Source organism: Schistocerca piceifrons, chromosome 4 (genome assembly GCF_021461385.2).
Source record: "Schistocerca piceifrons isolate TAMUIC-IGC-003096 chromosome 4, iqSchPice1.1, whole genome shotgun sequence".
NCBI lineage: Eukaryota > Metazoa > Arthropoda > Insecta > Orthoptera > Acrididae > Schistocerca > Schistocerca piceifrons.
In genome coordinates this window covers 40,364,641-40,387,966 of record NC_060141.1, presented here as the reverse complement: position 1 = coordinate 40,387,966, position 23,326 = coordinate 40,364,641, and the positions used below count along the sequence as shown (strand labels likewise).

At 40.4% G+C, this 23,326-nt stretch overlaps 1 protein-coding gene across 1 annotated transcript in view; it reads left to right on the top strand.

Moving 5' to 3' along the window:
• Positions 1 to 23,326, top strand: part of LOC124794641 (FAS-associated factor 2) — a 118,681-nt gene that overhangs the window by 27,720 nt on the left and 67,635 nt on the right. Inside the window, exon 2 of the mRNA XM_047258158.1 lies at positions 8,087 to 8,420. Coding sequence (XP_047114114.1) covers positions 8,087 to 8,420 — 334 coding nt within the window. The remainder of the gene's footprint in view (positions 1 to 8,086; positions 8,421 to 23,326) is intronic.

Genomic DNA, 23,326 nt, shown 5'->3' with positions numbered 1-23,326 from the left:
CCAACTGATACTGACTGAATAAACCAAGACAAACCACTGTGGTAGTACAAGAATGTTGCACTACATAATTATTAAAATGTGAGTAATCCATGGTGTCTTTGTAGACCCTGGTCTAATCTCTGTTAGATTTGAGGGAAAACAGCTTTCAAATAAGGTAAGGACACTATTAATAAAGTCTTGTGTTTTTCATTCATTCCATGAGCACTATTGAAGTAAGAGCTAATTTAGTTAATATCACATTTTAGACTAGCGCATTTACTTCTTATCTAATCTACCTGTTGAAGGTTTCGTTTTTCTAAACGTAATTACATCGAAAAGGAAGTATTACGTAAAGGCTGGCAGTCGTGAGTTTGTTTACATACTTAGGCGTAAATTTCGTACGAGCGTAGAGATTTGTTTTTGACTAGACTTAGCGCTTCAAAATTAAATTACTTCGTGTCTCTCATCCAGAATTTGTGTGGTTAATTAAAAGTTTCTGAAGCAAGTTTATAAGTTTCTTTACATAGTGTTTAGTTACGTATTAGTACAGGTTACAAAACTATTGTGTTGTTGAAGTTATTTTCTGCTTTTGTGTTACGTTTGACTATCAAACCATGTGTGACAAGTGTGGTGGTTGCCGTAGAAATTTGAAATAGGGGGTGTTCTGTATAGACTGTAGGTTGTGGTCTCATTGGGGCAAGTGCAGCGGAGAGGAAACGAGGGTAGATAATGAGGCTCTTCCATGGCATTGTACGTTATGTAGAAAGGACAGAAAAATCGCAGAACAGGGGGCAAAGATTTGTGCCATTAAGGCTGAATTAGAATCGCGAATTTGGAATTATGTAAGCTAAGGGAGTAAAAGGACTCTGGGCGCAGGGAAAGGGTAGCAAGCAAAGGGCGAAAAAGGGAAACAATTGATAAAACTTCTGAAATTCAGTTAGCAAATCAGTTTGGCTTGCTATCTGAAGTAGTGGGGGAAGGGCCTCATCCAGATGTAGTTGAAAGTAGATTGAAACAGAATACTAGCTTAAAGAAAAAAGACAGCTTGAGATCAAACCAGAATAGGAAAAGAAGAATTCTGCTTATAGGTAGCAGTCATGAGAGGGGTGTGGGCCCACAGCTTCAAGAGAAATTAGGGACAGTGTACCAGGTCACAAGTTTAGTGAAACCAAGTGCTAGCCTCAGCCAGGTGACAGAAAACTTAGGTCAGCTATGCAGGGACTTTTAGAACGAAGATCAGGTAATTGTAGTTGGGGAAGCAGGAAACAGCCTGTCTATGAATCCAAGATATAGTATTAGGAGTGATCTGGATAAAATAGGAGCAGAAACTGGGCACACGAATGTGAGGTTTGTGGAGGTCTTTCAGCACCATGATCAGCCCTGGGTAACCACTGCTGTAAGGCGTGTTAACACTGAGCTGAACGGGATGCTCCATACACCGGCAAAGTCTCACATGAGTGTTGTTCCAGTTCATGCTATTGGTAGGTGGGGTTACACTACACATGGCCTGCACCTTAATAGGAAGGGGAAAGATAGGTTAGTTTCTCTATTAGCAGATACTGTAAGGGGGCCACAGTCACACAAGGGGGTGATCCCTGTAGTTATTAGGACCAGGCAGACAGCAGACATGTTTTTTAGGTTAAAGCCAAATTCCAGACAGACAACAACCAAGGAAAATAGAAGAAAAGATACTTCATGCACAGCAAATAGGGATAAAGTTAAGGGTGGTATCAACTTACTTCACCAAAGTATCAGGGGAATAAAAAAATAAAGCAGATGAGCTGATAATGTGTTTAGATGATCTCAGAAATAAGAATGAGATTGATATACTTTGTCTGTCTGAGCACCATGTAACTGTGGGGATGGAAAATATCAGTATAAATGGGTATAATTTAGCATCTTACACTTGTATATCTAGTATGGATAAAGGAGGAGTTGCCATTTTCATAAAACAAGGGTATAAATACAGAACTGTTGAAGTAAGCAAATTTTGTGTTGATCAGCACTTTGAGGTTTGTGCATGTGAACTTTAGCTAGATAATGTTGTGTTGATATTAGCAACAGTGTACAGGTCTCCAGTACGAGACTGGGAGCTATTCATAAAAAAAGTTTGACTCCCTATTATGCTGTCTGTCAGACAAAAAGAAGAAGTTATTAATCTGTGGTGATTTCAATGTTAACTTTCTAAGCAATTTTGATAGGAAAAGTGAACTAGAAGTGTTGTTAACAACATATAAATTAGAATCAGTGATCGATTTCCCTACACGTATAGCTCAGGATAGGAGTACTCTAACAGATAATGTATTTCTACAGAAAGAGGATGTAGAACACACACAAGCTTTACCTGTGATAAATGGGTTATCTGACCACGATGCACAACTGATTAACTTACAAAACCTAACAGGGTGTACACTTCAGAAACCATTAAGTAAAAGTATGAGGGTGCTCAGCCCGGTATCTGTAGATCACTTCAGAGAAAGATTAGGAAATGGGAAGATGTATATAATGAGCCAAATGCTAATGATAAACTCAGCATATTTCTTGATAAATTTATATCCCTTTTTGAACATTGTTTTCCAAAGAAAATTACTAAATGTAACATCACAAACTTTTCAAAGGAACCTTGGATTACTACAGGTATTAAAGTGTCTTCAGAAAGAAAAAGAAAACTGTATGAGACAGCAAGAACTAGTAAAGATTCAGAAGTAGTTTTACACTGTAAAAATTATTGTAACATACTGAGAAAAGTTGTAAGGAAATAAAGAAATATGTATGTTAGAGAAGAAATTAACAACTCCAGCAATAAAATCAAATCAATATGGAATGTTGTTAGAAGGGAGACAGGAAAAGTAACCACTGGGGTAGGTAGTATTACTGTTAAAGAGAATGAGACCATTTTAACCAACAGTACACAGGTAGCCAATGTATTTAACAATCACTTTTTAAGTGTAGGAGAAAAAATTGGTGAGAATAGTTCAAAAGAAAAAGCCAGGCAGTACATAGAAGAGGCAGTTTTGAAAAATTTTAGTCAGATTAAGTTTCATCTAACGACCTCCTGTGAAATAAGGAAAATTATTAAATCTTTGAAAAATAAATGTTCTGTTGGAGTAGATGACATCTCCAACAAGTTATTAAAACAATGTGGAGCAATTACAGCTGATGTTTTGAGTCACATATGTAATGCATCACTGACTCGGGGTATTTTTCCAGACAGGTTAAAATATGCCATTGTCAGGCCTCTCTACAAAAAGGAGGAAACCACAGATGTCAATAACTACCGGCCCGTATCCTTGCTTACAGCATTTTCAAAAATCTTCGAGAAAGTAATGTACTCAAGTGTGGTTAGCCATCTCAACAGTAATAGGATACTTAGTAAATCACAGTTCGGATTTCAGAAATGCTATTCCATTGAGACAGCAATATACAATTTCACTGTCCACATAATAGAACCTTTAAGTAGTAAAATGTCACCAGTAGGAATATTCTGTGACTTATCCAAAGCATTTGATTGTGTGAACCATGACACTATGTTAAAGAAATTACAATTTTATGGTATAAATGGAACAGCATATGAGTGGTTTAAGTCATATCTGTAAAACAGGAAGCAAAAAGTCTCTTTATATGAGTCAAGTGATTCAAAGGAGTTTGACACTTCACCTAACTGGGGTGAAATTACATTAGGTGTTCCACAAGGTTCGATCATGGGTCCCCTCCTGTTCTTGATATATGTGAATGACCTCCCTTCTTATGTGAAACAAGATGCTCAACTGGCACTGTTTGCTAATGATACGAGCATAATTATTAATCCAGTAAAAGAAAGTCCGATAGCAAATGATACAAATAAGTTCTTTGGAAAAGTTATTAATTGGTTTTCTGCGAATGGGCTTGCTCTGAACTTTGAAAAAACACAGTACATCCAATTTTCTGCTGCAAAAAGTATAATTCCTTCAATAAACATAACACATCAAAATAAGTCAGTAGCCAGGGTAGAGCATACAAAGTTTTTGGGTGTAAATATAGATGAGAATCTTAATTGGAAAATTCATATTTTGGATCTCCTAAAGCTGACTAGGTTCAGCAACTTTTGCAATCAGAATAATTGCCAATTTTGAGGATGTAGAAATTAGTAAGCTAACATACTTTGCATGCTTCCACTCTCTGATGTCATACAGAATAATATTCTGGGGCAACTCAACATTTAGGCAAATGATATTCATTGCTCAAAAGAAAGTAGTTAGAATGATGTGTGAGGTTCATAGTCGCACATCTTGTAGGCATCTGTTTAAAAGGTTAGGAATTCTTACAACTGCTTCACAGTACATTTACTCAGTAATGAAATTTTTTCTCAACGACATGGACAAGTTTAAAATCAACAGCGATATTCATGATTATAATACCAGAAAAAAAAGACCTACTCTGTCCTTTACTTAACCTATCTTTGGCACAGTAAGGGGTAAAATATGCTACTATAAAACTTTTTGATAAATTACCAGATGAAATAAAATGTCTGACAGACGGCAGTAATAGCTTCAAAAACAAATTGAAATCATACCTCCTTGACAACTCCTTCTATACCATAGATGAATTCTTGAATACGAGTAAATAAATCTGGAGATATAATATATGCATTTTGTGCCATTTAAGGGAATGGGATAGATAATAGAAATATTTAGGTATAACACTATAATGTAAACAAAAAAAGAAAAAAAAACTTGTTTCCTGTGCGCATTTCTCGTGCATTTGACACGTTCCACATCATAACGGTTTTCCATGCTATTGATCAATGGAACACGTAACCAACTAACTAACTACACTTCTCCAGTTCATGTCTTTGAGCAGCTTGTAAGCTGCATATCGTATGTGTCGATAGTCCACCATTAGTGTCATATTTGTTTGTTTGCTGCATGATTGGAGGTGTTTGTCACTAAAGTATAGTATCTATTAATATATCTCTATCTTCAAACTTGATGTATTTTGATAGCTAAATGTTATCAGTGAAAGAATGTACTGTGAAGCTGTGATTATTTTTCTCAATTCCTTTAACTGATGCTTGCTCAAAGTATATGAATGAACCCCACACACAACTTTCTTTTGTACAGTGTAGTTTTTATCTAAGTAAAAGTTACCACAAAATATTATCCAGTATGACCTCACAAATTAAAATTTGTGTATCAGTGTCACTACTGTTGATACTCCTAAGGCTGATAATTTATTCTAATGCCAACTGTAGCTGTACATTACATTGTAGTTGCACAACCCCCTCCCCCCAGTCTTTCTCAAACATTTTGATACTGTGCCATATCTTTTCCCAGATGCTGTTAGATCCTTGTTACATGCTAACCTCCCTTTCCCACAGTGCTGTAGCTATGTATGCAAATGCTACCTGAGTGCTACAGATGTATTTAGACACTGTCACTATGGTACCTTCATGCGGTGGATGTCTTGGCGTGCGTACATGTATTTTTGTCCCATTGTTCTATACGCATTCTCCTGTATCTCTTCAAAGTTTAGGTTGTTTAGTTGGAGTTTTTGTGAACATCTGATTTTGTTATTTAATCTTTGTCTACACACCTGGAGAACACTAAATTTTGCTGACAGAGTGGGCTAAGCATCGTATTTATGTAGAGGAAGAAGTCCAAAAGACAGTAAGAATCATAGCAAGATTAATATTTCCGTATTAAAAATTGCAGTGACTCTCCTACAGCATCTCAAAACAACAATCCCAAACCGTTTACTTCAGAACTTCAAATCCACCATTGTATTCAAGACTGAGAACTTTCCTAGCTCTCAGATGAATCCTGCTTGATGACACTGCAGCTCAACTAGGATGAGGTCTTTTGTCAGATGAAGTCTGTTAGGGTAGGGAGGGGGGTGGGTGAAGAGTTGGGTGAGAGGGGGAAGGGTTGCGGAGGGGGGGGGGGGGGCTGACAGAGGCAGCAAACGCAGGTGATAGTGTCGTCTTGGCCACAGGCAGGGGGAGTTCTGCATAGTGCGTAGTGACTGACTTGCAGAAGTGGAGCTTAACAGTGTAAGAGGCACAGGATGAGGGTGTAGGATGAGTGAAATTGGGGTTGTGGGGCAAGGGTTGTAGTGGGGCACTGTGGAAATTGGGGCTAAGAGGATTACACAATCGTAGGATGTGTTGCAGAGACAACTCCTCTATACATAAGTTGTAAATGATGGTGGTGTTAGGAAGAATCCAGATGGCACAGGTTTCGAAGCAGCCATTCAAATCAAGCACATTATGTTGGGTCTGGAGTAGGATGTTCTGGGTGAATCAATTGGACAAGTTTTGCACACAAGGATCTTCCACAGGAATATGACCTGTGTGAGAAGGGGGTGGAGTAAGTGTGGAGTACGATGGACTTTACACCAGTTAAAATTACTTCATGATTGATGGAATGCAATGGCAGGAAGCAATACTGCCAGTGTAAAAGCCAGCCTTACTTCACAAGGCGCTGTACATACTTACAAAACAGGAAATACGTCTAGCACGTGGTGCCTGAGAAAGAACTGCGACTGGATGGCGGCTCACTGAAACTTCAGTCCCAGAGTAATTTTAATCAGAATGTTGGATATTGTGTAGATTGGGTGGATTGCAGATCTCACCTGCCTAGGTTCCTGTGACAGATCTACCTGATAACTCTTTGGAATCAAAAGAATCTAAAAGAGTTGGTGAAATTCACTTTAGCAACAAATTTAGTGGCAGAAAAGTTATTTTTGTCCATTAAAACATGCATTTGTTGATTTGACTTCCATACACAAATGTCTAGTAGGTAATGGTCTCTCTAATGATGATTCAGTACAAAACCTGGTGATATTTTTATTAAAGAAGTCAACCAATTTTATTAATATACGATGGCAGATACGCAATTGAAGAATTCTCTGTTGTCAAAGCAGAAAGAGTGTTGGTATTTGTTACAACTAACTCATTTTTCATATCATTATATATATAACTAAAATCATTACATGTATCAGAATAATGATATTTTAGTGTCATTGGAAAAATTATCAACGATTTTGAACTTTCACATATGAAGAATGTTATGATTTTCTTATTTCAGCAGGAAATGCGAGTGATATTGTGGTTGCTTCTGTGTTATGCTGCCCTGCAAAAATTCTGTCACTGACTAATAAAAAGCAGTTATTACAGATATTTGCTATACTTGAATTGTCTTTTGTAGAGCTCCTATTCTCTTTAATAAAAGTATGTAATTTTTAAGATGAAAAGGCTTGCAGATCAAAATATCTGTCTTGCTTTCTTGAACACTAGATTATCTGGTATTGCATGTTCATCAAGATACTGTTGTCTTTATTGTGGCAAAATAGGCACAGAAAAATCATAGAAACCTTGTCTTTCATTTTGTAAAATAGACATAATGTTCCCCAAAGACTTTTTGAAAAATGTTGATACATAAAACTAGATTTTTCTCAATGGTGTTTTAGTGCAGATAGTTAATGATGCAAGAACAAAAAGATTAAAAAATACAAAAAATTCAGAATCCCATATTTGCCATGTAAAATAATGCCTCATCGATTAAATGATGTTATAATTCGTGATTCACAGAGCAGACTCTTAAGAGTGGAAGAGTTTTAAGCTCACTTAAGTTCTATTGGGCCAGTCTTAAAACTTATTCTTTTGCTGTTATAATAAACATTCTACACATGCTTTTCCTGAATTCGTTACTCACTTTACTACACCAACTCTCTCATCCTCAGAGCCCTTCTCTTGTATTTCATTTCATCAATCTTATGTCTTCCATTGCACTTATTAGTGGTCGTGTGTCTCCTGTTATTAATGTTGTTAACCTTTAGGTATTGCAGAAGATGGGTTTTATTTCTGTTTTTTAAAATGTGTGTTAAGCTGTTAGGTTTGAAATATTCTTAAAACATACACTAGAGAAATACTTTCATTGAACATAATATGTTGTAACATTTTCAAGTATGAGAACTATTTTTCTTGTATTTAAACATTTTTAAAACAGGAATTATCATTACCTTTATAATTTAATTTATACACTGACAGTTCCAAATTTAAAGTAAAAATCAGTGTATATTTATGTCATTATTACCAATTTTTGTGACTTGTAATGTTAATATGTTTCAGGATCTAACTGGAATTGAAGATATGTCTGTCTGCCGCGATGTGCTGCAACGACATGCTTGGGACTTAGAGGTGTCAGTACAGGAACAACTCAACATGCGTGAGGGCCGACCGTCGGTCTATTCTCGGGATAGGGAACCTCCAGACTTGGTGCAGTCTCCACCACCTGTCAATGAATCACGCATCAGTCAATTTTTCTTCTCAACACCTGCCCCTGCAAGAGGCAGTCGTGGCATTTTATCTTATATTGTCTCACTTTTCTTCAGAATATGCTATGATACAGTAGCAACCTTTTTGCGGTTTACATTTGGTTTTATAAGGCCCGATCCAAGGAGATGTAAGTACTTGTGTTTTGCTTTGTATTAAGTTATAAAAAATTGATTGGTTTCAGCCGAGAAAGAGAGGGAGGGAGAGGGGGTTGGGGGGGGGGGGGGGAGAGAGAGAGAGAGAGAGAGAGAGAGAGAGAGTGAAGAATGCGGAACTGGGGAGAACAACAGGAAGTAGTATGGGGTCCACAATAAAAAAACGGTAATAGAAAGAGGTCTGAGATAGAAATAAAGAGCTGAACATAATACATGGTGACATAAAGTCCAGGAACACTTTCAATTATTTACTGCACAAGAACCAAACATTGTACAGATGTCATACTTATGTCATTCTGAAGAGAAACCGTGAAAGTTGTTGGTTTCTTCTTCTTCTTCTTCTTCTTCTTTTTTTTTTTTTTAAAATACCGCCACAGCGTAGTTCGCTAATTTGCCGATAGTCCGCCCTAGTCGCAAACCTGGCGAGTTCAGGTGCGGAGCCCTCTTTCTCTGTGTTGGAGTGTGCTACAGCTGTTCAGTGGATGTTTAGACATAAGAATCGTAAGAAGCCACCAACAAGGAAGGCCATTTACCACTGGCACAACAAATTTGTTGCAGTGGGTTGATTGTGCCTGACAAAGAGAAGCGCATGTCCCAGTGTGACTGAAGTGAATTTAAAGCACGTACAAGAGACATTCATAAGGAGTCAAAAGGAATTGGTGCGTCGTGCATCCAGTGAACTCGAAGTGGCTCCATTGACAGTGTGGAAAGTCCTGCAACAGCAGCTATGAAACCTTTGAAATTGGAGCTAGTGCAGAAGCCCAATGACGATGACAAAGACAAGCGTTTTGAATTTTGTTCGCAGTTACAACAATTGAATGAGGATGGGGATGGTATCGTTGATCGCTTAATTTTTAGTGACGAAGCCACTTTTCACACTAATGGGAAAGTGAACAGGTATAATTGTCGAATCTGGGATGCAAAGTATCAACATGAAAGCATAGATTTTGAGTGTGATTCCCCGAAGGTAAATGTTTTTTGTGCCATGTCATGTAAAAGAACTGTACGGGCCATTCTTCTTCACCAAGAGTACTGTCGCTGGATATTCCTACTTGGACACATTGCAGCAATGGCTGGTGCCTCAAATGCAATCGGACTCTCCGTTCATCTTTCAGCAGGATGGGGCTCCACCCTATTTTCATCGTGAAGTTCGTAGGTACCTGAACATGGAGCTGCTGCATCGATGCATCAGCCATGCTACAGAAGGGGATAGCTGTTTCGTGAAGTAGCCTCCCCGATCACCAGATCTTACTCCGCGCGACTCTTTTCTGTGGGGACACATTAAAGATCTGGTTTATATACCGCCTCTACCACGTGATGTAGCAGAGCTCCGGGAGAGAATACAGGAAGCGACTGCCACAATCAACGATGCCATGCTGGGACATATGGCAAGAATTCGATTGCCATATTGACATCTGCCGGGTTGCTCATAGTTCACATATCGAATGTTTGTAAAAAAAAACTTTCAGAGCTTCTCTTGAAAGTGCAATATGTATGACATCTGTACAATGTTTAGTTCTTGTGCAATAAATAATTGAAAGTGTTCCCAGACTTTATGTACACCCTGTACAATGGGAACAGAACACTTGGTAAATAATTTCTCAGGTATCCCTGAAATTGGAAAACTCCTACACAAAATCCTTCACATATCACCACAATGATTTCCACGGCCTTCCCAGCATTTGGTGTAAATTTGGACAAAGTTATAGCATTCATATTCCAGTCAGCCATAATCAGATTGTCAAGCCCGCCAAAAGACATTCCACGGCACATATCAGCCACCCCCTGTTGCAAATATTTCATACTCTTGTCAGTGACAACATCTCATTTTGATAGCATCTAAATTGTAAATCTGCTTTGTTGCCTTAACAGTTATTTTGTGTGAGAGTGACTAGTTTTAGGAATAGCTAGTTTCAAACTGCCGCAAAGATTTGCCAAATATGCAGTGCTAGCACTACAAGTACGAGGTCTGTTCAAAAAATTCCGGAGAATTCGTAATTTCATGCCAGTGCTGTGTTGGAGCGAAATGCTGTTGGCATCCCTGCACACACGCCTGTGGTTAGTGTGTAACTTCAGAAGTTTCATTGTTGTATGTCTGTTAGTTATTGTTCAGTGCTGTCTTGAGGAGAACATTGTGTCACACAGTTTGGGAATTTCAAGATGACAGAGTTAGCGGAGTAAAGTGTCTGCATTAGATTTTGCATGAAACTTGAGAAAACTGGTACAGAGACACACCAAATGATGCAGGAAGCCTCCAGTGATGAGTGCTTAAGCTGTACTCAGTGTTACAAATGGGTCACATAGTTTAAAAATGGCTGGAGTGAAGTTAATGAGAACCCTCATTCAGGATGCCCTTCAAAGTCAGCCAATAATGCTCGTGTCTTGAACATCAGTGAAATTGTGTGTGCCAACCAAAGACTGACTGTCCAAGAGATTGCAGAACACTGTAACATTTCAGTTGGATCATGTCGTGTAATCCTGACACTGCATCTTCGAATGCATCATGTTGCTGCCAAGTTCATCCCATGGCTCATGAGTCAAGAGCAGAAAGACCTTCACCTTGAAATCTTTCAAGAGATTTTGAATCGCACAAATGAGAATGAGATGTTCCTTAAGAGAATCATAACTGATTATGAGACATGGGGATGTTAAGGACCAAGGTTCAATCTTCACAGTCGTTTGGGAAAGGTCCTCCAAGGCCAAAAAAACCTTGTCAGTTCATGTCAAATGTTAAAGCCATGCTGTTGGTTTCCTTTGACTTTGAAGGATTAGTTCATCATGAATTTGTGCCACAGGGCAATCTGTTAATCAATGGTACTATTGGGATGTGTTGTGATGCCTGTGAGAAAATGTGAGAAGCAAACGTCCTTCATGACTCTTGCATCACAATAACACACTTGTGCAGTCATCCCTGTTGGTGCGTGACTGTTGCACAAAAAATGAAGTCACTGTGCTGCCTCATCCTTTGTACTCTCCAGACCTGGCCCCCTGCAGATTTTTTTTCTTTTTTTTGTGATTATTATTTCCAATAACGAAAACCCCATTGAAAGGATGAAAATTTGCAATGATAGTTGAGATAAAAGAAAATTCAGAGACGATGCTTCATGCAGCCCAGCAAGAGGCATACCAAGACTGCTTCCAGAAGTGGAAATGGCATTGAAAGCAGTATATCAATAGTAGAGGAGACTATTTTGAAGGAGACCATCAGTAAAAGTTAAATGTAGGAAAATGTTATGGACGAAGTTCCAGAATTTATTGAACAGACCTCATATTTCATTTTTACTCACGTGAACCTCTTTATTGTACTTTTAACTGAAAGGATGATTAAATAATTATACTTACATGAATTAATACAGCCCAGTAATAGTTTCATATTGGCAATGATAGCAGCAACAATACCATAAGAGTGTAAGAGAGCAAGAGATCATTCCACACTACTACACAAGATATATATATATATATATATATAAACAAAGATGCTGTGACTTACCAAACGAAGCGCTGGCAGGTCTATAGACACACAAACTAACACAAACAAACACACAAAATTCAAGCTTTCACAACAAACTGTTGTCTCATCAGGAAAGAGGGAAGGAGAGGGAAATACGAAAGGATGTGGGCTTTAAGGGAGAGGGTAAGGAGTCATTCCAATCCCGGGAGCGGAAAGACTTACCTTAGGGGGAAAAAAGGACAGGTACACACACACACACACACACACACACACACACACACACACATACAGACACAAGCAGACATATTTAAAGACAAAGAGTCTTGCGGATATATATATATATATATATATATATATATATATATATATATATATATATATATATATATATATATATATATATATATATATATATATATATATATATATATATATGGTTATAATAGAGGGAAACATTCCACGTAGGAAATATATATCTAAAAACAAAGATGATGTGACTTACCAAATGAAAGTGCTGGCAGGTCGACAGACACACAAACAAACACAAACATACACACAAAATTCAAGCTTTCGCAACAAACTGTTGCCTCATCAGGAAAGAGGGAAGGAGAGGGGAAGACGAAAGGAAGTGGGTTTTAAAGGAGAGGGTAAGGAGTCATTCCAATCCCGGGAGCGGAAAGACTTACCTTAGGGGGAAAAAAGGACAGGTATACACTCGCACACACGCACATATCCATCCACACATACAGACACAAGCAGACATATTTAAAGACAAAGAGTTTGGGCAGAGATGTCAGTCGAGGCAGAAGTGTAGAGGCAAAGAAGTTGTTGAAAGACAGGTGAGGTATGAGTGGCGGCAACTTGAAATTAGCGGAGATTGAGGCCTGGCGGATGACGAGAAGAGAGGATATACTGAAGGGCAAGTTCCCATCTCCGGAGTTCGGATAGGTTGGTGTTGGTGGGAAGTATCCAGATAACCCGGACGGTGTAACACTGTGCCAAGATGTGCTGGCCGTGCACCAAGGCATGTTTAGCCACAGGGTGATCCTCATTACCAACAAACACTGTCTGCCTGTGTCCATTCATGCGAATGGACAGTTTGTTGCTGGTCATTCCCACATAGAATGCGTCACAGTGTAGGCAGGTCAGTTGGTAGATCACGTGGGTGCTTTCACACGTGGCTCTGCCTTTGATCGTGTACACCTTCCGGGTTACAGGACTGGAGTAGGTGGTGGTGGGAGGGTGCATGGGACAGGTTTTACACCGGGGGCGGTTACAAGGGTAGGAGCCAGAGGGTAGGGAAGGCGGTTTGGGGATTTCATAGGGATGAACTAAGAGGTTACGAAGGTTAGGTGGACGGCGGAAAGACACTCTTGGTGGAGTGGGGAGGATTTCATGAAGGATGGATCTCATTTCTGGGCAGGATTTTAGGAAGTCGTATCCCTGCTGGAGAGCCACATTCAAAATCTGATCCAGTCCCGGAAAGTATCCTGTCACAAGTGGGGCACTTTTGTGGTTCTTCTGTGGGAGGTTCTGGGTTTGAGAGGATGAGGAAGTTGCTCTGGTTATTTGCTTCTGTACCAGGTCGGGAGGGTAGTTGCGGGATGCGAAAGCTGTAGTCAGGTTGTTGGTGTAATGCTTCAGGGATTCCGGACTGGAGCAGATTCGTTTGCCACGAAGACCTAGGCTGTAGGGAAGGGACCGTTTGATGTGGAATGGGTGGCAGCTGTCGTAATGGAGGTACTGTTGCTTGTTGGTGGGTTTGATGTGGACGGACGTGTGAAGCTGGCCATTGGACAGGTGGAGGTCAACATCAAGGAAAGTGGCATGGGATTTGGAGTAGGACCAGGTGAATCTGATGGAACCAAAGGAGTTGAGGTTGGAGAGGAAATTCTGGAGTTCTTCTTCACTGTGAGTCCAGATCATGAAGATGTCATCAATAAATCTGTACCAAACTTTGGGTTGGCAGGCCTGGGTAACCAAGAAGGCTTCCTCTAAGCGACCCATGAATAGGTTGGCGTACGAAGGGGCCATCCTGGTACCCATGGCTGTTCCCTTTAATTGCTGGTATGTCTGGCCTTCAAAAGTGAAGAAGTTGTGGGTCAGGATGAAGCTGGCTAAGGTAATGAGGAAAGAGGTTTTGGGTAGGGTGGCAGGTGATCGGCGTGAAAGGAAGTGCTCCATTGCAGCGAGGCCCTGGACGTGCGGGATATTTGTGTATAAGGAAGTGGCATCAATGGTTACAAGGATGGTTTCTGGGGGTAACGGATTGGGTAAGGATTCCAGGCGTTCGAGAAAGTGGTTGGTGTCTTTGATGAAGGATGGGAGACTGCACGTAATGGGTTGAAGGTGTTGATCTACGTAGGCGGAGATACGTTCTGTGGGGGCTTGGTAACCAGCTACAATGGGACGGCCAGGATGATTGGGTTTGTGAATTTTAGGAAGAAGGTAGAAGGTAGGGGTGCGGGGTGTCGGTGGGGTCAGGACGTTGATGGAGTCAGGTGAAAGGTTTTGTAGGGGGCCTAAGGTTCTGAGGATTCCCTGAAGCTCCGCCTGGACATCAGGAATGGGATTACCTTGGCAAACTTTGTATGTGGTGTTGTCTGAAAGCTGACGCAGTCCCTCAGCCACATACTCCCGACGATCAAGTACCACGGTCGTGGAACCCTTGTCCGCCGGAAGAATGATGATGGACCGGTCCCCCACTTTCTCGAACGCCTGGAATCCTTACCCAATCCGTTACCCCCAGAAACCATCCTTGTAACCATTGATGCCACTTCCTTATACACAAATATCCCGCACGTCCAGGGCCTCGCTGCAATGGAGCACTTCCTTTCACGCCGATCACCTGCCACCCTACCCAAAACCTCTTTCCTCATTACCTTAGCCAGCTTCATCCTGACCCACAACTTCTTCACTTTTGAAGGCCAGACATACCAGCAATTAAAGGGAACAGCCATGGGTACCAGGATGGCCCCTTCGTACGCCAACCTATTCATGGGTCGCTTAGAGGAAGCCTTCTTGGTTACCCAGGCCTGCCAACCCAAAGTTTGGTACAGATTTATTGATGACATCTTCATGATCTGGACTCACAGTGAAGAAGAACTCCAGAATTTCCTCTCCAACCTCAACTCCTTTGGTTCCATCAGATTCACCTGGTCCTACTCCAAATCCCATGCCACTTTCCTTGATGTTGACCTCCACCTGTCCAATGGCCAGCTTCACACGTCCGTCCACATCAAACCCACCAACAAGCAACAGTACCTCCATTACGACAGCTGCCACCCATTCCACATCAAACGGTCCCTTCCCTACAGCCTAGGTCTTCGTGGCAAACGAATCTGCTCCAGTCCGGAATCCCTGAAGCATTACACCAACAACCTGACTACAGCTTTCGCATCCCGCAACTACCCTCCCGACCTGGTACAGAAGCAAATAACCAGAGCAACTTCCTCATCCTCTCAAACCCAGAACCTCCCACAGAAGAACCACAAAAGTGCCCCACTTGTGACAGGATACTTTCCGGGACTGGATCAGATTTTGAATGTGGCTCTCCAGCAGGGATACGACTTCCTAAAATCCTGCCCAGAAATGAGATCCATCCTTCATGAAATCCTCCCCACTCCACCAAGAGTGTCTTTCCGCCGTCCACCTAACCTTCGTAACCTCTTAGTTCATCCCTATGAAATCCCCAAACCGCCTTCCCTACCCTCTGGCTCCTACCCTTGTAACCGCCCCCGGTGTAAAACCTGTCCCATGCACCCTCCCACCACCACCTACTCCAGTCCTGTAACCCGGAAGGTGTACACGATCAAAGGCAGAGCCACGTGTGAAAGCACCCACGTGATCTACCAACTGACCTGCCTACACTGTGACGCATTCTATGTGGGAATGACCAGCAACAAACTGTCCATTCGCATGAATGGACACAGGCAGACAGTGTTTGTTGGTAATGAGGATCACCCTGTGGCTAAACATGCCTTGGTGCACGGCCAGCACATCTTGGCACAGTGTTACACCGTCCGGGTTATCTGGATACTTCCCACCAACACCAACCTATCCGAACTCCGGAGATGGGAACTTGCCCTTCAGTATATCCTCTCTTCTCGTCATCCGCCAGGCCTCAATCTCCGCTAATTTCAAGTTGCCGCCACTCATACCTCACCTGTCTTTCAACAACTTCTTTGCCTCTACACTTCTGCCTCGACTGACATCTCTGCCCAAACTCTTTGTCTTTAAATATGTCTGCTTGTGTCTGTATGTGTGGATGGATATGTGCGTGTGTGCGAGTGTATACCTGTCCTTTTTTCCCCCTAAGGTAAGTCTTTCCGCTCCCGGGATTGGAATGACTCCTTACCCTCTCCTTTAAAACCCACTTCCTTTCGTCTTCCCCTCTCCTTCCCTCTTTCCTGATGAGGCAACAGTTTGTTGCGAAAGCTTGAATTTTGTGTGTATGTTTGTGTTTGTTTGTGTGTCTGTCGACCTGCCAGCACTTTCATTTGGTAAGTCACATCATCTTTGTTTTTAGATATATATATATATATATATATATATATAGAGGGAAACATTCCACGTGGGAAAAATATATCTAAAAACAAAGATGATGAGACTTACCAAACAAAAGAGCTGGCAGGTTGATAGACACACAAACACACACACAAAATTCTAGCTTTCGCAACCAACGGTTGCTTCATCAGGAAATTCCTGATGAAGCAACCATTGGTTGCGAAAGCTAGAATTTTGTGTGTGTGTTTGTGTTTGTTTGTGTGACCAAGGTCTGCTTGTGTCTGTATATGTGTGGATGGATATGTGTGTGTGTGTGCGCGCGAGTGTATACCCGTCCTTTTTTTCCCCCTAAGGTAAGTCTTTCCGCTCCCGGGATTGGAATGACTCCTTACCCTCTCCCTTAAAACCCACTTCCTTTCATCTTTCCCTCTCCTTCCCTCTTTCCTGATGAGGCAACAGTTTGTTGCAAAAGCTTGAATTTTGTGTGTATGTATGTGTCTGTCTGTGTTTCTATCGACCTGCCAGCGCATGTATATATATATATAGGGGGGATAGTGTGGGAATTGATTAATACTTGCGTGAATAATTGGAAAAAATTGATTGGAAACAATAGTTGAAAGAAATTAAAAGATAATTTATGAATTTGTACACAATCCTGGGTGACTTTAACTGATACCAATATCAACAGATCATCAATATCAAGACATTCAAGGTCAGTATTCAAATTTACATTACATATTTCTTCACATTAATTCCATTGTGCATAATCTCGATTATAAAAAATGCCGATGCAGGATTGCTCCTCCCCTGCTCGTGCAAATTCCTCTTGCGTGCTCCGATCCTCCTGACACAGGATTTCAGTTGCGGGTGAAATGATGAACAGACAGGTATGGATGTCCCATATATGCAAATTAATTTTACCTTTCTAATAACTTTTTATAATGCTTCTAATGTACAGTTGAGATACACATTTTTTAACAATGCTGGTACGACAGATCCAAGCACATGTCAGCACACTACCACTTATAGAAACAAAAAGGTGAAGATACAGGAAATAATAAATTGAAGAGCATATTTCTTATTTTGTTTCGTGCAGATGTATCAAAACATTATGGACAGAACTACATTGGGTGCTTGTGGCTGAAGCATAATGGTTGGAACCATGTGTTCTTGGACCTCATGCAACCCTATTTCTAGGAACTTTTATTTTTGCCCAGTCACTGTTGTACCTGGTGGTAAACCAGGAGAATGTTCTGGCGAGCAGTGCCCTCATTTGATGGCAGAGAAGAAAAGTTAGCAGTTTTTCTGAATGCAGTTTGCTGTAGCTTCTATATCCAAGGTAGTTCAAAGGCTCTCTTCTTATACCACCTTGTAGCTTAATGAAGAAGTGTTAACCACACACTGCTGCAGTCTACATGTCTGTGTCTGTATCTTTGAATATTTGTATGTCCTGTTTCAGTTCAGGGTTTTTCTTCAGTGTAGTGATGTGCTTCTCCTTCTCCTGATTGTAGAGAACAGAAGCACGGTAACAGCTGCTGACTGCATGCAATAACAGCTCTGAGGGGAGTAAAACTGCCATGGGATTTTCCTTTTCCCTGGTTTCATCAGTAATACATTACTTTGTTGATTGAGGCCTGTTAGAACGACGAGAAACCCTATCTCTTCCCCAACACTACGGCAGGTAAATGGGTTTGGGCCAAAGATATTGCAGTGTTGATAATCAAAGTATCAGCATCTTTCACAGGTTGCTTGAAGTTATGCCTGCTTTGGGCAATTTGTCCATTAATATTTACATTAAGTGGTCCTTGTTCTTCGAATTTTCCTGAGGCACAGGTTGCCTTCGTTTTGTTGAGCTGTGTTTGTGGGACCTTCATGTTTGCTCGTTCTGTTGGGGCTAGTGCTCAACTTGTCAGGGTAACCATCAAACACCTACAATAGAACTGAGTTGCACATCAGTTGACTGAAGGAAACATAGCTGTCACAGTAATCTGAAAATGACTGCCCACTGTGCCAAACAACTTCATGCAACTGGTCAGAGCCAGTTCACAAACATCATACCCTGCACTGCATCAAGTATCAACTAACAACTTCTCCAGTACCATCGTGACATTAGTGGAGGATGGAAATCGGCAATGGATGTGCAACAAAGTATGGTAAGGGCACACAGGGGTGGGGGTGGGTCCAAAGATGTCCAATCTTTTCGCTTTGAAATCGCACAAACATCAACACATGCTACAAACCATGTGGTTGGTCTGACAAAAAAGGTCTCTGAGATCTATTTTGCGGGAAATAGTATCTTCCTTATTTCCACAAATAGTCAGCTTTGCCAAAAATTGCATAGTTTCTGTGTTATAAGGTTTGCTCGTGCCTCTTCTTTCTTCTTGTTTGTCCCAGCTTCCTGAGGTATCTCGGTGAAGAGACACAGTAAATATAACAAGTTCCGTAGTGGTGCAATGAAATTATGCAACAGTTAGTAATCTAATTGTTTGTTTATTGGTATTTATGGAAAAGATAAGAAACTCCATCATACTTTCACATGTCATCAAACTTCGGGTTGTATTTATGTGTGTAATTGACTTTACTGTGTCGCGAACCGTTTCAGTGAATTCCTTATGACATTGCTTGGCAACGCAATAAACAGCATCGTACATGTATAAATTTTAATTGATCCTTGATATTTTAAATAACCCTTCGGTTAGTTTTTGTCCAAATCATCACTTGTGTCAAAATTAACTTCAGCTTTGTGGATCAAATCCAAGCATATTCATAGCTATTGTCTGCGATTTACTGAACAGCCCGATCTCGCACTGGCACGTAACTTATTTAAAATATAGCGTACAGTTTTCAGTACTTCCGTGGTCAGCTAAGCAACTCTTTGGTAATGACATGATCTCTGGTAAAATCTAACTGGAACTGAATTTATCTCCATCCAAGTCAGAATCATAAAATAAAATTCATCATACTGGCAAGCGAACTATACACGTGCACTTCTTCACTCTAAGTAAGTCATTGTCTCAGAGTAAAAGCTGCACATAAATTCACTCTCCTTTTCATGCATAGAAAAACCGGAACACCTTTATATTAAATATTTCCATTCTTAATAGACTTCGAGAGTTTATATTTCACAGTCAATAAAATTTTATCGCCTGAGAGAAATTATTTAATTTGCCAAAGCGGATTTAGATCACATTTAATTCATGTTTGGATGATGACGCCACAAATTGACACTTGCTTGAAATGAACGCATTACATGTAATAAAAGTACTGTCTGTAAAGTAATGTACTGATTTTTTGCAACAGATTTGCTACCCCTTGTACCACTACAAAGTGAAAGCCAAAAATTCCCATTTTGTTTGTAACTCTTCTGTTTTTGACTCATTTTTTGATTGAAATTTTGATGGGGCTTTGAAAATTCAAATTCAGCACTCTCAAAAACATATGGAAAGCCCGTAAAATAAGTCTACAAAACTTTCCATTATTTGGCTGTTGTCAGTGCTAGTTGACTGGATTATTTGGATTGATGACAGCTTTATAAGAAGTAAACATTCATACCATGAAAGTATTGTTTTCTGAACATCCTAGTACTGAACAGTGTTCTAAAGTTACCACTAAGATCTTCAGCTGTAATGCGGTCCATGGTCCTTGATCTTAATACGTAATTGTATATATGTAACTTATATTGTGACAGTAACTGTAATATACAGTGCTATTGTGTGAAGTGATGTTCTTCCACTATTCTTCTTTTCTCGTTCCATTCCCTTCATAGTGTATCCTCATCCTTTTTTTAATCTGTGTAGGCTTTTTGGTTTATATAACCTATTCTCTCTCCCTCCCTCCCTCCCTCCCTCCCTCCCTCCCTCCCTCCCTCCCTCCCCCCTCTCTCTAGATGTCTCTGTGGGAATGGATGGCTACAGGTGAATATTATCAATAGGTATTAGAGATAAAGTTAGTGAACTCCTTATAGATGGTGACTCTGACAGTATTGGTGTATCGGACTATCACTTAAATGATTTGACAATTCAGAGGATTCCTTTGCCAGGATATAGATTAACCGGCTGTTTTTCAAGGAGTTCCTTGCAGAGTGGGGGAATGGCCATGTATGTCAAATTCCATTTAAGTCCATAGATATCATGACACTGCTCTGAACAGGAATGTTCAGCAGGGGCACTTGAATTTAGGGAAACTATTGGAAGATCTTCTAAATAGATGACAAATATAATGCTATCTTTAACGCATTTCTCATGCTCTTTGAGAGTTGCTTTCCTTTAGAATGTTCTAAACGGGGTACTAGCAGTGAAAGGCAGCCTGGGTGGCGGACTAGTGGGATAAGGATATCATGTAGAACAAAGTGGGAATTATATCAAAATGTTAGAAGTATTCACAGTCAAGGTACAGTAGCCCGTTACAAACAGTACTTTAAGATGCTTAAAAATGTTATTAGGAAGGCAAAGAGTATGTGGTATGCGGATAGGATAGCTAATTCACAGGATAAAATTAAAACGATATGGTCAGTTGTAAAGAAAGTGCCTGATCAGCAACACAAGGTCAATAATATAAAGTCAGTTCATAGTAAAAATATTTCTGTTACTGATAAATCAGATATATGTATAGTATTTAACAATCATTTTCTGAGCATTGCTGGTGAATTAAATAAAAATTTAGTTTCTACAGGGAATCATATAACTCTCTTGGCAAATGCCTTTCCGCGATTGATGTTTGAAATACTCCTCTGTGATACAGACAAGGAGGAGATTGAGTCAATAACTAAATCACTCAAGACTAAGGACTCTCGTGGATACGATGGATTGCCTAGCAGAATATTAAAGTACTGTGCTGCACATGTTGGCCATATTTGTAATTTTTCCTTTAAGAATGGTCAGTTTCCTGAATGATTAAAGTACTCAGTTGTAAAGCCACCTGATAGAAAGGGAGAAAGGGATAATCTAGACAATTTTACACCTATTTCTATGCCATCAGTGTTTGCTAAAATTATTGAAAAGCTGTGTATGTAAGGGTAATTGATCATTTTATTTCACAGAATTTGCTATCAAATGTACAGTTCGATTTTACTGGTGGTTTAGCAACTGAAAATGCCACATTCTGTCTTCTCTGGGGGTACTGGGTGGATTAAACAAAAATTTTTGAACAGTAGACATTTAACTAAGGGGTTTGATTGTGTTGATCACAAAATATTGCTCCAGAAGTAGAGCCATTATGGAATATGGGGAATAGCTCAGAATTGGTTCACCTCTGGCATTAATAACAGACAGCGAAATGTCATTCTGCAGTGTTGTAAATGGCTATGAGGTGGGGTCTGAGTGGGACATGGTTAAATGGGGGCGTCCCAGGGATCAGTGCTGGGGTCACTCCTGTTCCTTATTTGTGTAAATGATATGCCCTGTAGTATTACAGGAATTCTAAAACATTTATTGCTTGATTGTTAAGAATGTTGTGTGCAATGTTGGCAGTGTTTCAAATAGTGCAGTTCTTGACGTGAGTTCACAGCTTGTAGAAAATAAACTAACGCTAAATCACAATAACTCAGTTTTTACTGTTTCTAACACACAATTCAACAAAACCTGATGTTTTAATTTCACAGAATGGGCATATGATTAGTGAAACTGAACAGTTCAAATTTCTAGGTGTTCAGATAGATAGTAAACTGTCGTGGAAAGCCGACGTTCAGGATCTTATTCAAAGACTTAATGCTGCCATTTTTAATATTTGAATGGTATCTGAAGTAAGTGGTAGTTTGACCCAAAAAATAGTCTACTTTGCTTATTCTCATTTACTTATGACATATGATATTATATTTTTGGTCCGAGCGAGGTGGCGCAGTGGTTAGACACTGTACTCGCATTTGGGAGGACGACGGTTCAATCCCACATCTGGCCATCCTAATTTAGGTTTTCCGTGATTTCCCTAAATCGCTCCAGGCAAATGCCGGGATGGTTCCTATCAAAGAGCACGGCCGACTTCCTTCCCCGTCCTCCCCTAATCCGATGAGACCGATGACCGCGCTGTCTGGTCTCCTTCCGCAAAACAACCAACCAACTACTATATTTTTGGACATGTCATCCCATTCTCAAAGGATATTTTTGGCTCAGAAACGGGCGGTTCGGGCAATGAGTGGTGCAAGTTCACAAACCTCTTGTCGACCCCTGTACATGAGTCTGGGTATTTAAACATTGGCCTCTCAGTAACTTACCAAACTAAAGTGTTGGTATGTTGATAGATACACAAACACACACACAAAATTCAAGCTTTTCGCATCCCACAGCTGCTTCATCGGGAAAGAGGGAAGGAGAGGGAAATACGAAAGGATGTGGTTTTTAAGGGAGAGGGTAAGGAGTCATTCCAATCCCGGGAGCGGAAAGACTTACCTTAGGGGGAAAAAGGGACAGGTATACACTCGCGCACACACACACATATCCATCCGCACATATACAGACACAAGCAGACATATGTAAGGGCAAAGGGTTTGGGCAGAGATGTCAGTCGAGGCAAAGATGTTGTTGAATGACAGGTGAGGTATGAGTGGCGGAAACTTGAAATTAGCAGAGGTTGAGGCCCGGTGAGTAACGGGAAAAGATATATATATATTTAAAGATGATGTGACTTACCAAATGAAAGTGATGGCAGGTCGACAGACACACAAACAAACACAAACATACACACAAAATTCAAGCTTTTGCAACAAACTGTTGCTTCATCAGGAAAGAGGGAAGGAGAGGGAAAGACGAAAGGATGTGGGTTTTAAGGGAGAGGGTAAGGAGTCATTCCAATCCCGGGAGCGGAAAGACTTACCTTAGGGGGAAAAAGGGACGGGTATACACTCGCGCACACACACACACATCCATCCACACATATACAGACACAAGCAGACATATTTCTGCTTGTGTCTGTATATGTGTGGATGGATAT